Source organism: Camarhynchus parvulus, chromosome 1 (assembly GCF_901933205.1).
Source record: "Camarhynchus parvulus chromosome 1, STF_HiC, whole genome shotgun sequence".
Classification (NCBI taxonomy): domain Eukaryota; kingdom Metazoa; phylum Chordata; class Aves; order Passeriformes; family Thraupidae; genus Camarhynchus; species Camarhynchus parvulus.
The window spans coordinates 39,608,252-39,625,684 of record NC_044571.1 but is presented as its reverse complement, the minus strand read 5'-3'; the positions used below and the strand labels follow the sequence as shown (position 1 = coordinate 39,625,684).

Genomic DNA, 17,433 nt, shown 5'->3' with positions numbered 1-17,433 from the left:
TATACCGAAAAGCAAGTATTTCTGGAAACCTGTGAGAAGTTAGTAATTAAGAGTGACCTCAGCTTCATATTATTTGATTGTTTGTCCTTAAAAATGACATGCCCAGCTGTGTGTGTGCAACTGTCTTGTGCACAGTGTTACATCAGTTGGAGGTAATCTTCTGAATTTCTATTGGGTTGGCAGACCAGGTCATCTCAGGAAGACAAAAAAGGCAATTTAAGTATGAGGAAAAATGCAGTTCTGTCCTAGACTCATTGATACTGGTTTAGAAATTTGTTGCTTCCTTTGAGACATGGTTTTATTATCTCAGTGAACTATATATGTGATCTTGACTACATTTTTTTAACCCACTGGGTTTTTTCAAAATCTGGCTTTACTGGAAAGTGCTCTTGTATGTTAGAAATTACTGAAATAACAGCCTGTCAGACACCTAGCCAGTTTTGTTAATTGGTTTGTTTAATAGCCATCTTCACCTTGATTAACACTGTCTATTCCTTTTTTCCTGTTTACTCTGCAAAATAAAACAAAGAAATGTTCTTTTCGAAGTGTTTTTGATCAATGAATGTTCATTTTGAATAAGTTTAATCTGTTGAAATGCCTGGAGGAATAATTCTCTTCCCTCTGCTAGCAATGTAAGTTCTGTAGTATTGCCTCCCCACCTGTCCTGCAGCAAAAGCTGTTTGTAATGGGTTTGGTATTTGGTACTGAAATGAGGTTGTATGAAAGCAAAGGATAATTTGGACAGAGCATGATGTAGTGAGTGATGTATCATTTGGAGACTGTATAGCATAGCTTAGTTTCTTCATATATGGACTTATATGTGGTTCTTTCATTATTCTGCTGGTCCATTCCAGATGAACCAATACAGTTCTTGAAGGGAGGATGCACAATTAAATTAATTTGGTAAGCCTTAATGTCTTAAGAAGACACAGGTGCTCAAATTCAGAAAATATTTTGCTTTAGATTCTATGGTCAAGGCTTAGGTTTGTTCTAGGTAGCTATTATTAAACTATTCCCTGTAAAGCATGGAACTCGAAATTTCAATTAGTCACGAGATTTAAGATTGCTTTGCACAAACATCAACTTTTAAATGTGCAAGTTGGATGCTGACTGTATCTGATGTTCATGTGTTTACTCTTCCAGGAAGAAAAAAATATCAGGTGGGCATCAAGATGGGATTATATTTTGGAATCCATGCCTCACACTCACATCCAGTGGTTTAGGTAAGGAGGAAGTTTATTGTACTGAAGTGTTTACGTTGCAGTTTGAATGATGATTTTCATTAATTTTTTTTTTTTTTTTTTTCTTTTTAGTATTATGAATTCCCTGGTGATTGTCCTCTTTCTGTCTGGAATGGTAGCTATGATTATGTTGAGGACACTCCATAAAGATATTGCAAGATACAATCAAATGGATTCCACGGTAAGTCTAAAATGTAGCTCCTAAAATTTATTTGGAATGTAATTTTTCCAGTTAAATGTGTAGCTGTAACTGGCTATTTAAGTTGCAATCTACTGAGTTAAAAGAGATGTATTTCTTTTACAGGAAGATGCTCAAGAAGAATTTGGCTGGAAACTGGTTCATGGTGATATTTTCAGGCCCCCAAGAAAAGGAATGCTGTTGTCAGTTTTTCTAGGATCTGGCACACAAATCTTAATAATGACTTTTGTTACCCTGTGTAAGTAAAGTGGGGAGGATTTAGTTGATTGTACATGATTTTTCACTGCATGGTGCTAGTAAAAATAGCAGTATCATTTTGTCTAGAAATTTCATTAAAGTCATTATAAACAGCTCAGCTGATGTAGTAGACATGCAACTTAGTATGCACAGATTATAAGATAACTGATGTACTGGCTTTAAGTCAAACATATAGTCTAAGGTTTCTAAGTCATTTCTAAAATTGTGCATCTCTGCTTCACAGTTTTTGCTTGCCTGGGATTTTTGTCACCTGCTAACAGGGGAGCTCTAATGACCTGTGCTGTAGTTTTGTGGGTACTGCTTGGAACTCCAGCCGGTTATGTTGCTGCCAGATTCTACAAATGTGAGTAATAGTTACTGAAAATGACAAGGCTTAAGGTCATTAACATAAATTATCATTACAGAACTGATTTTTATTTTGCTGCACTGTTCGTAGCTTCCCTCAGGGCAATTTGGGGAAATGTACTTACCTTAACAACAGAATATACATATATAGAACATTTAACAATAGTTACACTGGTTTTGATGTTATGATGCCTAAAGACCCTGAATTGCTCTTGCTGCTGTGTATTTGTGAAATTAAATAATATTAGTACTAAGGTCATTACATCTTCACATCAGACTGTTTTCTGCTTCTGTTTACTGTCACAGTGGGGACTGTGTAAACCTGCATTGAATTTTAGCTGTGGTTATTGCTTGGTAACACACACCTGCACCCCCAAATTGTGAACCTCAGTTCTTGCATGCCTGAGATTTGTGAGCTCTTTTTAGCTAGCTCCCAGGTATTTTGGAGAATAATGCTTTTTGGACTGTGGCTGGAGCATGGGGAGAAGGACTGTTAGGTGTTCTGTAGTTGTAGAAATCAGCCCTGTGGTGTTTGGGCCCCTGACAGGAGTTAGTTGATACTGTTCGCCCTCACTGATCCCAGCTATTGTTTCAAAACCTGTCTGTTTGCCAGCCTCAGATGGTTTACCCCTGTATCCTCTGATTTATTTTAAGGTGAAGCATGGCATTCCACATACAGCTTGTTTTAATTACTCAAGGTGAAAGGCTTTTTGACTTGAGAAAAATGGATCTTTTCTCTCTTTTTCCCCTAGAATGGGGCTAGAGAAAAAGTTATTTCAGAACTTCAGCCTGTCAGTAGATATTGGAGATCTTTCTGCTTACCATTTTCTAATTTTCATGTGGGGAAAACCAGTGGGAAAAGTGAGTTGGTATCTTGTCGGGAGTTTTTTGCATAGTGGTGGTGACATGAAAGTGAAGTATTCCTAATATCCAAGCCAGTTAAAACTTAAACAGAAGGAAATTTTAGTACTAAGAGCATAATTGAGGATAGAATTATTCTTGGTATTGTGGTGTATACTGTTTGTTTTGAAGGATATTTTGAAGTGTATTAATGGTAAATTGAATCCTATGTCTTTGGTGGAAATGTAGTTATTAAGGATAAAATTTAATATTTTACTTATTGGTAATCGCTTAGTTGATACTTGAATGTTGTGTTTAACTACTAAGACAGTGAATGACTGATTCAGAGATATTTTTGTTATAACAGGAAGTGGTTTATAGCTGTATTAGAGCATGTAAAGATGAATGGGGGTTTTTTAATAGTATACAAATAATGTGATGCATAAAATAAAATACAACTGAAATGGATATCCAATTTTAAAAGTTGGGGTTTTTTTTCCAAAATTGCATTTAAAAAGTGAAACCTGAGTTGAAATTAAGTGGTTAATCTTAATAGTTACTGTCACGTTCTACCAAGTTTTTATGAAGAAATAGAAACTTAATTAAAATCACTCTAACCATAATCACTTCTGACTCTTGAAATAAAGAAGCATGTCATTATGGCAGTGCTCAGATGAAATTATCAGCTTCACTGCACTCCAGCAGGATATTTTCATTTGAAAGTATATTGGCTAGAATTTTTATCAGCATAGTGCAATTTCATAAAGATTTTCTTAAAAAAGCTATCTTTGGTCTTTTGGTATCACCACTGCTTAATGCTGTTAAGGCTCAAGAAGACATCACTACTTCTGTAAGCGTGTTAGTTCTGACTCTTCTGTAAGATTCACAGGCAAGAATTATTTCAAGAAAACTGTTAAGCTTGGTTTTCACATATTTATGTATCTTTACCTACTGAAACCTGCAGTCAAATGCTAGAAAGCTTAAATTTCTTAATCACTCCAGGTTTAAAACATTTTTTAAAGATTTAGAAATACAGCAAATCTGCTCCCTCCTTTTAGTAGATAAAGCCGTCAGAAACACAGTTTTAGTTGGATACCTTTCCTGACCTTGGTCTGAGACGTTTTGCTTTGAAGTTCTGTGGTTAAGCAATAGGATAAGGAAATCCAATTTTATTACTGAATATTTAGTTTACTGGTTTTGGGCATGATAGCACATTATTTGAGTATTTGCAAGCTAAGTATAACAAGTAAATGGACTGGAAAATTAATAGTTGAGCTTAATGCATGTTTTAATGTCTGTCAAATGTTTTAATATACAGCATTTGGAGGTGAGAAATGGAAAACAAATGTCCTGCTGACATCATTCCTTTGTCCTGGGTAAGTTGAGAATATTATGATTAAGAGAATTAAATTGCTTTTCTGATGTGCATAGCTAATTTTTTTAGATTTCAGCTATACAAGTAAATCTTGCATTGTCCCTTTATTCTGGGAGCTCCAAGAGTATCATGGTGCTTTTGACAAAGATGAGTATGTTAGTGGCATGTCATCCTTAGATTTTTTTTTTTGTAAGCATTCGTTTACTCTCACCACATGAAAAGGTTGATTAGGAAAAAGCATTATGATAGTAGTAAGTTTTAGGCCCACTTTTTAATTGTTTTCTTTCATTCTCTGGACTGCACTATTCTGACCTCACTGTAGTCAGTCTTATATAGTGTCATATAATATATAACCACTCTGATAATTTTTTCCACTTAATCACAGCAAGCAGTCTTACCCTGAAGTGTAGTTAAGACAAGCATATATTTGAAATAGCTTAGTTGGAACGTCAGTGCCTGCTGGAGGTCAGTCCCACTAGATTAACAAAGAATTGCTTGTCTGATCTCTTTGTTTTCATATTTTGTGTGTGTCATTTGGTTTTAGCAGAGATTTGTGCTAAAATCTCAAAACAGTGCCGTTGTTTTGTCACGGTTACTGAATGTTCAGAAGTATTTCTGTGCTCTAAGTGTGCTCTGTGTTTTTCAGAATTGTATTTGCGGATTTTTTTATCATGAACCTCATTCTCTGGGGAGAAGGCTCTTCAGCAGCTATTCCATTTGGTACCTTGGTTGCTATTTTGGCACTCTGGTTTTGCATATCTGTACCACTGACCTTTATTGGTGCCTATTTTGGGTTTAAGAAAAACGTAAGTGTTCTTAAGAATTTGTTTTTTTAAGTGCATGCATACATAAACACACACAAATATTTTTCTCTGTACTGAGGTAGCACCTAAGCTAGTTGCACTGTTGGCTCCATTTCAGTTCAGTTACTTTAGAACTGCCTTAGAGAACCAGTCTTGTTATTCCAAGGCTGTGACACATGATTGGTGGCAGTGATACTTCTCTGCAGCGATTTGGGTTGTCATTGTTTTGTGATTTGAGCATTTTAATTTTAATTAGCATCTTTTTCATGAACTAAAACCAGTACTTGACCCAGCGAGCATGAGGGAAAGCAAATTATGCATTTCTGGGTTTCATCATTTCATCATGTATTTCTTGTTCCTGTCTGCCCTCTACACTGAGGATGTTTCCTGATCAAATTGCTGGAGTTCTGTGAAATCTGTTTGCATAAGTGTTCTGTAAATGGTTATCTCTGCTTGGCAGACATTAATTGTGATTTACTCCTAAACCGATCAATTTTCCATATTTTTATGAGGACTCTTTATGACCAAACATTTAGTAATTTGGTGACCAAATCATTAAATAATGAGATTGGTTCTTTTTTTTTTTCCTTAAAAACCTGTTTACTATCCCCCACAAATAAATTTCTATAAGAACATATACATTTGTGGGCTTTCTCCTGCATAGGAAGCCAGGATTCTAGCTCTCTGTAGATCTCCTGTAATACTTTCAGAGAATATTGTTTTAGTAGGCACTTTTTACTTCAGTGGGCTTTTTCTGATAACTGTGTTGAAATTCCATCAAGTTACCCTGCATTGTACAGCTGTGTACGTCTTCTTTTAAGGAAGGAAGATTTGATAAGCTAATAAGGCAATGTGGTAGATGTCACAAAAACTTGAAAATCAAATCAGAAAGGAGGTGTCTATTGATGCTTTTGATGTAATCGTTATGAAAGGCAAAAGATGCAGAATATGCATGTATCTTAAAATGCCTTACATTGTTTTCTCCCACCATGCTGATCCATGCATGTGTCTTAAATTAGGATTAAATTGCCAGATTGGGTCCTTTCAGTAAGTTTGTCCTAGTGTGATTCTTTAAGTAAATCCTGAAAGACAACATGCAAGAATTTCTAGAAGGTGAAAGCAGGAATCTGCACCACCACTACCCCAGCTGAAATATGGTAAATCAGCTCAGGCTCTGTAACAGATGATAGATAGGCAAACACTGAAAGGGAAGTCCAAAATATCTGTCACTATGTTTTCAGTAAGAGCTGTCTTTTAGCAAGTTTGCCAAGCGAGTGTTGGTAACTGAGCTGGAGCAAAAGCGAATGTAGTGTAGCTGGGTATGCACATGCTCAAAATAGAGTAGAATTTTTGCCACCACTCATTACAAAAAGAAAGCAAAAAGGTTTGATACTTTATTTATTTAACTGTTTGTTATTTTCGTTTAAAGGCTATTGAACACCCGGTTCGCACAAATCAAATTCCACGTCAGATTCCTGAGCAATCGTTCTATACAAAGCCATTACCTGGTATTATCATGGGAGGGATTCTTCCTTTCGGATGTATCTTTATACAGTTGTTCTTCATTCTCAATAGTATTTGGTAAGTTCACCAAAAATTGAATTTTCTCCATCATAAAAAGTGGTAATTTCTTTGTGAAAGTTTTTCTTCAAGATGCTTTCCCTGATTATTTGAGGATGCAGTGTTACCATAATACTGGTTCAATAATATTTAAATGTTAGTATCTTTTTAATGTTTTGTTATTTCAAAGATACTTGGTGCCTGTTATGCTTGTTGGGGTCTACAGAGAGGTGGCTGTGATATGCTTAGCAATTTACAGCTGACCTACCTTCAGATAGTTGTTGTTTTCTCATGCTACTCTTGTGATTTCATGTGGAAGTGGCTCTGAAGCTGATATATAGCATATAACTTGACAGTAGTAAAGTTTATTAAAATAAACTTGAGATTTTTTGGTAGCTGTTATTAGGCTAGAAAAGTGTTACTACTGTTGGGAGGAAAAAAAGAACCAAGAACAAATTCTTGTGAAATTTTTATTAAAAAAGAGTAATGATTTTTTAAAACAAAGCTCCATAGACTAGTCCAGTATAAGTGAATTTTGATGTGAGCTCACTGACGAACTAATCTACTGTGAGGAATTTGTCTTCCTTCTGGCACAATTTAGTTATTGGATCTTGTTAAACTGTTTCTGAACCTTGAATTGGTGCTTCTACCCAACACAGACAGCTACAGCATTTGACATTTCTTGTTATTTTGGAGCTTTGAGCTTTGCCCCTTTGATTGAAATGTGAGGTGAAATCCAGGTTCTTCTGAAGTCAGTGGAAGAGGTCATGCTGACTTCACTGAAACTGTGATTTCACCATTATGTTTAGTCATTTCTTTGTCTAAAATCCCAACCAAGGGCATGCTTTCACCTTGCTTTCTCAGTGTTCCCAGACTGAGCAGCCAAGGTTCCTATTCTTTAATTAGAAAATAAATTGGTCAATTGTATGGCTGCACAATTGACAGTATTTCAATAGGAAGGGGGAAATACTTAAGGTGAAGGTGATCTTACTACCTGTGAAGAAATAATAATAGCACAATGACCATTTAAATTTTTTTAAACTCCCTTTTATAGGTCCCACCAGATGTATTACATGTTTGGCTTCCTGTTTCTGGTATTCATTATTTTGGTTATTACATGTTCTGAGGCTACAATATTGCTCTGCTACTTCCATCTATGTGCAGAGGTAGGAAATATTTCCTCTGTTTTCAAACCTGATAATGTTCTAAGAACGCTTCCAAAAATGTTAATGCTTTTGTAATTGAAAATAAGTATTCCAGAATTCAGCATGAGCACTAGTGCTAGATGAGATGTGCACCACGTCTTTAAAAAAGTGAAGCCGGCTACTATTGGCAAAACTTGTAAGAAATATTAAAACCTTGCACTGGGTATTGCTGAGTCAGGTGTCACATCTTTATATTCTCACTCCCTGTTTTCTGAAGGTGCTAAATTAATCCATTAATTTTGTTCAATCAGAGTGCATTTCGGACATGCCCAACCTTGGGAAAAAAAAAACCTCTATGGCTGGAAAGAAGTACACTTGGCTTATTTGGGGTTTTAGTATTTTCTGTATTTGCTATTGATATTTAGGTTACTTATCTCTAATTTTGAATGGTGTAATTAAAGCAGTATTGATTATATATAGTTCTTCTCCCTCTAGATAAAAAACCCTACAAAAACTTAGTTTTGGATAAAGTAATTATAGAGAAAGTAGCTCTGTATTCACTGGTAGGGTCAGTGGGCCAGACGTGTACATGATATTTCTCACACATTTGTATTTTTTCTCACTCTAGGACTATCACTGGCAGTGGCGTTCATTTCTCACTAGTGGCTTCACTGCAGTTTATTTCCTAATATATGCAATACATTATTTCTTTTCTAAACTGCAAATCACAGGAACAGCTAGCACCATTTTATACTTTGGTTATACCATGATTATGGTTTTGATCTTCTTCCTTTTCACAGGTAAGTGTATTGAACCTGAATTTTAAATTTTGAATCTGCCTTTAGTTTTGCACAGTAGAATCCTTGGAAAAATGATCTTGATACAGAATTATAAATTTATGTATGACTTTGATTTATTTCAAAGTGTAGCATATTGCAACTATGTGATTACAAACTTTAATAAAAGAGATAAGTGAGGATGAGGCAAAACTACTGCTAACTTGAGGTGTGGCCTATCATTAGGTCTACAAATATGTGATAAATACCTTTCCAGATTTTATTTTTATGATAGTCATATGACAAACTCAGTTTTTAAAAATAAGTTGTCCTTGGAGAAGCACACTTCAAATCACACACAATCAAGTATAAAATTACCGTGTCAAGATAAAAACCTGCAGATTTTATGGAATAGCTGGAAGGAAGAGAGAGGAATAAAGGTAGACAAAGAATGCCTTTTTTTTTAATTTGCTCTCTTAGAGAATGTATTTGCCTTTATCCCAATTGCATTGAAGTGGAATGGGAAGCAGACAGAATTTCTGTAATATTTTTTTTTTTATCAGTCTTGTCAGAACCTTGTAATCTTCATTGTGAGCGTTTGGAAAATACATCTGTCTTAGGTGCTGCATTTCAATTTCCTCTTCAAGTAATTGAGATGAGGTCACAAAATTTTCCATTGTAGTCTTCAGTCAGGCAGAAATAGCCCTTGTTTAGGGTGGGAAAACAGCAGTGAAAATGCAAGAAGTCTCCTTTCAAACTGATGCAAGAAGGCAGCAACCATCAACTCCTCAAAAAAATCTTAAAAATTCTGTGTTCTGCTCCAGCAGAATGCAGTCCATCCTTGTATACTCTGCCCTACAGAGCAGTACTTCTGAGACTACTTTGAACTGATCAATGGTTTAAATAATTTCAGGCTTCTTGATGATGATTTTTAATGATTCCAAAGGCTTGGAATCATTAAAAGATACATGTATCTGTGTATAGACACTATCTTTTGAGGCCTCCTAGACTACAAATGGCTTGTCATCAGAACTTTTAATACAAATCTCACTATGACTTTTAAGTAGAATTTTCATTTCCACTTAACCTAGGAGAACAAAAATAGTGGAAGAATAAAGAAGTAAGAATGGTGTTCATTTTAAGTGTAACTGAATATTTCAAAGATATGTCCACTACAGCTGAGGAAATATTGAAGCTGTTTGTGGACTGAATGCAGATGATGATGAATGGGACCAATGGGCTGCAAGGATTTTCTTGGGTCATTGCCTGTTTAAAAGGAAGAAATGGGACTTGAGTGCATTATATAATCTCACTGAAAAGTGATCAAGCTGTGTCCTAGAAGTGGTCAGTTTTATCTTCCATCCTTCTTTTTAAGTCAGTCCGGTGTGTTTTGGCATTGCTTGCAGATAGTTTGTAATTTATGCATCTCTGCTTTTATTCACATTTCTGTACCAGTTTTCAAGTCATTCTGAATGCATAGATCAGAGATTCTGCCTCCCTTGCTCAAGTTTTCTTCTTTCTCACCTTGCTTTTCTCTTAACCTTTACCTCTGGTCTGGGTGTACTGATAGTTTCGTTGAACAAAAAAATCCTAGGATGTGTGGTTGTTCAACTAGAAATGAGTGTGTGCTGCTGTATGCCAAACAGTTTTAAAGGCAGTGCAAACTTACAAAGTAAGGTGAAAACAGTAAGGCCTTACATAAGTGTAAGGTCAATTAATTTAGTTTCACCAGCTTTTCCAACAGATGTTCAGCAAGTCTGCCTGTAATAGTAAACAGTTTTGCCCAAAACCAGAATTGTATTTACCCTGTCTCCTTTGTTCACTCCGTTCGCTTTGGATCCATGCACTAATTTTGGAGCAGATTACTTCAAGATAAAGGGGATTTACAATAATTTTCTATGCTGAGACATGGTTTAGCTGCCTTTTGCATCTCAGATACCCAAATAATTTCCATCTTTTGCCCTTATTCTTTCGAGTCAGTCATGTCACATGACATTGTCTAGAGGCATTAAGATGTGTCCACTGCATCCCCTTTTTCCTTTGCTCACGTGTTCACTTTCACTTGACCAAGTGGCTGTGCAACAACACCTGCCAGCAAATTTTTAGGATAGGTTCACAAGCATGCAAAGGTGAAGTGATTTATTCCCAGCCCCTTTCAGTTGCTTTTTGTGGCATTCATTTGTTTGTAACTGGGACAGTGGAAATGCAAGTCATCCTGTGCAACTAGAACTAAGTTTTCAGAGTCTGTATGCTCTTGGTTTTTTAAATTTTCAACTTCTATGTTGAAATTAGGAGAGGATACACTTGAGGTAATTAATTATACAGAATTGTAAAACACTGCTTAGCAATTTTTTTATCTACTTCCCTTAAGATTAAGTACAAATTACCTTTTAATTTGGGGAAATAACCCTGTTTCTTAAGATTTGAGAAGAATTTTGTCCAATTACTTTGATATGAATGTAAAAGCAGATTACGTTCAGTTCTCTCAGATTTACTGAAGTGCTCTGAGATAAGGATTTACAGAAGAAATCAGAGGTAGGGTGAAGATACAGGCAGTTCTTCTCCATCTTTTTTAAACGAAAGAACATATTAGCAATTTAGCAAAAAATGCTCCCAAAGGCAGCTGACTTCCCATGTCAGGATGATAAAAAAGCTAAAAAGAAAAAGTCGTAATTGTTGTATGAAAGCTATTCTGCTGCTGCTTACTCATCTGTGAAAAATTGTCAGGATGGGAAGGAAGGGTTTTGATGATGCCCTGCTGCTATGTCAGTGTAACACATGCTTCAGGCACTTGCATCCATACTGCATTCCAGGTCATTGATCAGACTCAGCAGGCACAATACCGGGAGCTACATGACAAATTTTTGATTCACAGCTGGGATCACAACTACGTATCATAGTAAATGAGTCACTTAAACATCAGTAGTTTAGCAAGCGTAAAGTGAAAAAAAATGACCATGATATCATTCATGGTTCCTTTCAAGCTTTGATAGACAACAAGTTACCGCACAACTTTTGTTGCCCCTCTTACCAGATATAAAACATACGATGTTTTTTCCTCTAAAGAACTTCTTTGATGCTAGTATAAGTTCAGGATATAATTTTAGAAGAGGTATTTAGGCAGAAATCAGATAATCTTCAGGGCTTTTTTCCTGTCCTAGTTTTTGTGGGAAATTAAGGTTCCTGTAACAGGTGTTCTAAGCTGCTGTTTAATCCAGTATCATTCTGATTGAGACTAAATTTTGATGTAATCCAGTTAGATTAACAAAGCCCACCTATATTAACTATTTCACATTCAAAATAATATTTTTGTTATAAGTTTCTTTTGGAGTTACACAAAAAGAAGGGATGAAGCCGCTGTTTTTATTCTGCTAGAAGGATAATAAATAATCAGGGAAATGGTCTTCATCCTACAATTTTAGTTCAAATCTGTGTGTACCTTTTGACTGTTGTAAGTATTTCAGAAGTGTTTATTTTTAAGGTATGTAACACATGTTTTCAGTAGGACTACAAGTTGTGTAGTAACTACTTTATGGTTTGAAATTTGTATTAACTCAGTCTATGGAGAAATAAAGGTAGTGCTCTAATTTTCCAAGACCTTAAAGTATTGCTAAGTAATGGGAACTCTGATGATGTTATTATGTTTATAAAAAATAATAACTATTCTGACAGCTGAGCATATGAGATCATGTGTGTGAGTAGTCACTGAGAAAGGGTGAAATGGAGCAGTGTGAAGGAGTGGGACTGCAGCGTACTGGAACAACAAGAACAAAAAAGTAAACAGAAACATCTTACTACTAGAGTGTTCTACATGATCTGTTCTATGCTCTTGAAAATAATGAGAGGTTACAGAGTAGTTGATACCTATAAGGTCTGAGTACTGTCTGTAACTTTCCATTTTCTGATCTGATTGATGTACTGAATGCTAAGGACAGCAGATCACATATACATACATTCTGACTTATAAACTACAGATAGAAATTAATGTCTCCTGTGTCAGTGTTCTAACATGTAATTTTCTTTTTTCTCTCTTTTAGGGACTATTGGATTCTTTGCATGCTTTTGGTTTGTAACCAAAATATACAGCGTAGTGAAAGTCGACTGAAGAAACCGATGTAAAGAGTTAACACAGAAGAGGTTCAATCTTCATTAACCTAACTTAAAAACCTGGTCTCGTTGATGAACTTGAGCTTTATCAGAAGTATTGGCTTCCTGTTCTTTGAGAATGATACTGAAATGCACCTACTTTTCCACTAACACGTTTGTATTGTGACTTAACAGCCTGTTTTCATTCAAACCGTAATGAAGATCAGAGTTACGATATTTATGCATTTGTAAATACAACTATACATTAAAAGAAATGTTAAATTCTAATGAAGAATAGAAGTGGCTGTATTACACAACTTAATGATACTTCTGATCAAAGTACAACTGTAAATAGGTTTTTCTAGCTTGGTAGGTGGGATGATTTATTTTTCTTTGAGGGAAATGAGAACTTTTTATTATGCTGTCTTTGAAGGATGATTCTTTAAGAACTGTTGCTTTTAGTCTGGATGTGATTTTTATTTTTTACTGGTGTTACGTCCATAAATCTGATTTCTGTGACTTAATTAGTTTTGGTGTTCTTGGCCTTTTAAACTATGTGCCTCTGAGTCCTTGAATTTATAAATTCATAATCCAATAAACATTGTAAAAATGTCTTCATTGACTTATTACATATTAGAAGTTCAAAAATATGTAAATACAATTATATTGAAGACAGATGCTTAAAGATTGCATAGAGTATTTTATGGCATTTTCTATGGTTTAATGTATATTGACACACATTTAGATCTGCAAGAATTATTATTTGTGCTAAATGGCTATAACATGGACATGTGATTGTGGTGCATGGGATCTAAATTATACACTCATTTAACAAAAGCTCTCTGCAGCATTAATCCAATCCTTAACCCAGAGATTGCTGTGGGGTTGTCACTATGTTGAGAAGATCTTACAAGGCATGAGTCGGCATTCTCTGCTGATCTTGCTTTTAGATCTCAATGATGCATATTCTATAGAGCAACTATGGCTGACTGTACTTAATGTAGGTTAAAAAATAAAAGAAAATTACTATTTTTGCCTTATATTAAAAGACTAATGTCAATTTTGGATGACTGGCATTAAACCTATATTTGCCTTTTTTTGGAAATGGAGTATTTTATTCAAACCTTGTTTGATAGTTTTAGATTCATAACATAATTTCGCTGGTAAAATTTTATTTTAAATTAAAACTTCATGTACCAGTTGCCATTCATAATGTTGGGGGGTTTTATTCTTACCAGTTTAGTTTTCTATAGGACCTTAACCTGATGATGCTTGAATATTGGACCCAGTAAAAATATCCTTGGTTAAGGTAACTTGTCATTATTAACCTCTCAAAAGTTGGCACATCAAGGCTTCAGGAGGCATTGCCACAATTGCAGTGCTCCACATCCCTTCCCAGATGAACCGTAGCACTTGTGCTCTGCCTGTTGCCAGACACAGCTCTGCTCAGATGTGGACGGGTTTGTTCCCGTGCCTCTCCCAACATGTAGTCACTAGGAAATGCTGATTTTAGGTAAATCTTCCATGCTTTGTGTTCAAAACAGGAAATAGTGAGTATGGTAAGTGTTTGCTCTTTACTACTGCAATGAACTGTAGTGTGACTCTTGATTCAAATGTTTAGAATAGTCTTCATATCCCTGGTTTTGTGACCACCTACAGTATAGTCACTGCCTGAAATCACCAGTAGTTTTTACACAAATAGGGATACTTCATTTGAGAAACATGAATCAATTGTCTGCTATTGAAATTCAAATTCAAAAAGCCAGATTTTTGTGATGTATTTACAATTGCTGTTTAAAAATCAGATTAGTAGAAGTTAGATGAAGCCACTGTGGTGTGTGTGTGGGTTTGAAACTGATGGCTGTATTTTCCTGGGGATTTTTCTGCAGACTAGTTGACAATTCATGGCAGCTTCTCAAGTATTTTATTTCCAGCTTTAAAGGCAATCTGTGAAATGTGTCACTGTCTTCTGGAATCTGAACCTGCTGCATACACAGCTTTTCAAGCAGCCTCGCCTTGTAATAATTGCAGCTGTTTCACAATTGCAATGTTTCAGTGTGGACTACTTCAGTGTAAGACAATTCAGAAAGTTTAATACATCACAGATTTTTCAGAAGAGCTGTTCTAAAGTTGGTTTTGTCCTTGTAACACATTACTGCCTCAAATAATTTAAAATGTTTTTCTAGAATTTAGGCTTTTGGTGTGTGTTAGGGCATTTAAGCGTTCTGCTGTATACTGTATCTGTTTTCCTCTTGGGAGACCTGTTTTTTTTGTCTAAACTTTCAAAATACTGAGCTTTTCCAAAACCTTGATGTATTACCCAGCATTTTCTTAAATTGCACTTGTGGCATGAATGTCTGAGAAAATGTAAATTAAAAAGAGGGTTAAGAGGTAGGACAAATTGCTGAGCTGCAGGAAGATGGCAGATTTGGACAAAACACTTCAGAGAAGTGTCGGTTTTTTGGTGCCTGATAAATAATTTTAAAACTTAAAAAGAGTGGCTATCACTGCCAAATTTAGTCTGAAAGGAATCCTTGGTCCAAATTATACTTTGAAAATGTGATATGGGAGTTGGTGTCTTGATTTTCTTTCTCTAGAAGAAATAAAGCAGCTTTTTGGCAAGCTGTTACTCACCATGGCAGGCTCGTTGGGCCATCTTTAGTCTGTAGCTTCCCTTCTTATTAAAAAGCTTGGCTGTGTTTGAGCACCTGTGAGAGCCCTCAGGTTTCTGTGGTCATACAGAGCCATACAGGGTGTGAGCCCTCAGCTGCTTGGCTGGATTTTGTAAGCAATATTATAAATATTAGTTGACTGTGAACCAGTCATAGTGTCTTGAGGCTTTTTGTGCCATTTTCAGGCAAAAGGCAGTGAGAAATGACTTCAGGAAAAGTCTGGAAGTGACGACAAGCGGTAAAATGACAAAATTCTGGCAGGCACCTGAGGTGCTCAGTTATACTGATCTGAGTATTGGTTTGGAAGGGCTGGGAGGTACCAATCAAGTCCTGTTTGAACTGATGTACAAATCAAAAAGGCTAAGTGTGGATGTGAAATGTTTTGCTAATACTGGAAAAGGCAAAACCACCAATCTCTAAGTAGGCTGGCACATCTATATTTCAGGCAAGTGAGAGACCTTGAAAGGGAGTGGTTTTAGTGTATATGACTTTGGTCCATGGAGTGAAATTGTGGCCAAATTTTTCTGCAAAGCTTTGTGAGAATGCTGGGGAGGGGCTGCTGCAGCCGGTCCTGATGACATGGGTGGTGTTAAGTCAAAACTGAGGTTTCTCACTGAGTTGTTACTCAGCTGGAGTAACAGATGGAGATCCTGAGTTTCACAGGTAAGAAGTAAGTTACATGAAATTCTGTAATGGAAGTCTGGTAAATCCTTAAGAGCTGTAGATGTTTTTGTGTTTAATGGCTGATAAAGCACAGCAGCGAGCATAGAATCACAGAATGGTGAAATAGTCCAACATACCCCCGCCCTGCCTTTTGGTTGGTTTTTTTTTGGGGGGGGGCAGGGGCACGGTTTTTTTTCCTCCTTTTAATTGAGTGTTTGGTTTAGCACAGTGTTTGGCTTAGTGTTTCTGCTCCAGGAATTGAGCAAGAACTTTAGTAAGCTTAGCTGGTGTGGGACACACATGCCCATGAGTTTTTGCCATGAAGTTACAGGCCATCCTCTTTCTGTTTGGGCATCTTTACCAGTTTGGACACCACCTTCATTTCTGGGGGCAGCTGTATCTCCAGCTCCAGTAGCCCATCACAGCTATGTATTTCCTTAAAGGAAGGGAGATCACTTCTGCAGAGATGTTCTTGTCCCAGATACACTGCTTCCTACAATTCACCTTTAATTTAATTTTTTTATTCTCAGTACCCCGCTGTTTCTCCTTATGTCAGCCACTAGTGATCTATTTATTTCCAGATCTCCATAAATATGTATTCCTCAACAGACTCATGAAATAATTCTCCTGTTACTTTAAAGAATTACTTTGGGTATATGTGTCTACACAAGTGTGTGACACTTCAGATTAAAGCACAAACCTTCAGGGACTACTGAGAGACTTAATTTATCAGTTGATTACTGTACAGCTGCCATCATGCACTATTTCCTCTTATGTGAAACATCTGGAACTTGCTGTTGATGAGATGAGAGTGGTTAACTCTTGTAAATCAGATAACCCAGAAGATTACAAATGAAGCCTGTCATGTTTGGGTGATGACACATTCTTGCCACTTGCCAGGATTCCAGGACTTGCAATGAAAATGCAGTTGAAGTTCTGCCTTCCCTCGAGCTATTTGAGGATAGCCTGCTGGCCACAGCACACACACAGGTACAGGGTGCAGGAGCAGAGGCAAGGGCATGACAGGAAGTTTGACCAAAGCAGTCTGCTGGAGGGGTTTAGCGTTAGGTCTTTAAACATGCATGATCCAAAGTTTCTGGAAATGCACAGCCAAAAATCTTGGCAAAGAATAATAACAGTAATTAACCAAATAATTCATTGGTGAATGTGCTAACATTGTGTCTCCTGCATGTAGTATGGACACGCTGCTAGCAAGGCCCCTCTAGAATTCACTGTATTTATAAAGCCTTGCTTTATAAGGATTAATTGTCCTTACTCAGGAACCCCTTCTGATACCTCACAGTTTTTCTAAGTTCACTACAAAAGGCTGCTTCAGACAGGGGCCCACAGGGTGTCCTGAGAGGCTGTCCAGCCTGGGCAGTGGGATGGGCAGAACGGCACATTCCAACTTCTCGGTTCAATTGTGCCAACACCTTGGTTTCAAACAAATCAGCACAACTGCTGTTTTGC

General features: G+C 36.5%; 1 protein-coding gene across 1 annotated transcript in view; it reads left to right on the top strand.

Moving 5' to 3' along the window:
* Window positions 1–13,733, top strand: part of TM9SF2 (transmembrane 9 superfamily member 2) — a 28,329-nt gene extending 14,596 nt beyond the window's left edge. Inside the window, exons 8-17 of the mRNA XM_030946049.1 lie at window positions 1,144–1,223; window positions 1,314–1,422; window positions 1,546–1,678; window positions 1,922–2,041; window positions 4,202–4,259; window positions 4,905–5,064; window positions 6,491–6,642; window positions 7,676–7,787; window positions 8,395–8,566; window positions 12,580–13,733. Of these exons, the coding sequence (XP_030801909.1) occupies window positions 1,144–1,223; window positions 1,314–1,422; window positions 1,546–1,678; window positions 1,922–2,041; window positions 4,202–4,259; window positions 4,905–5,064; window positions 6,491–6,642; window positions 7,676–7,787; window positions 8,395–8,566; window positions 12,580–12,647 (1,164 nt within the window). The 3' untranslated portion in view covers window positions 12,648–13,733. The remainder of the gene's footprint in view (window positions 1–1,143; window positions 1,224–1,313; window positions 1,423–1,545; window positions 1,679–1,921; window positions 2,042–4,201; window positions 4,260–4,904; window positions 5,065–6,490; window positions 6,643–7,675; window positions 7,788–8,394; window positions 8,567–12,579) is intronic.
* The last annotated feature ends 3,700 nt before the right edge of the window (window positions 13,734–17,433 follow it).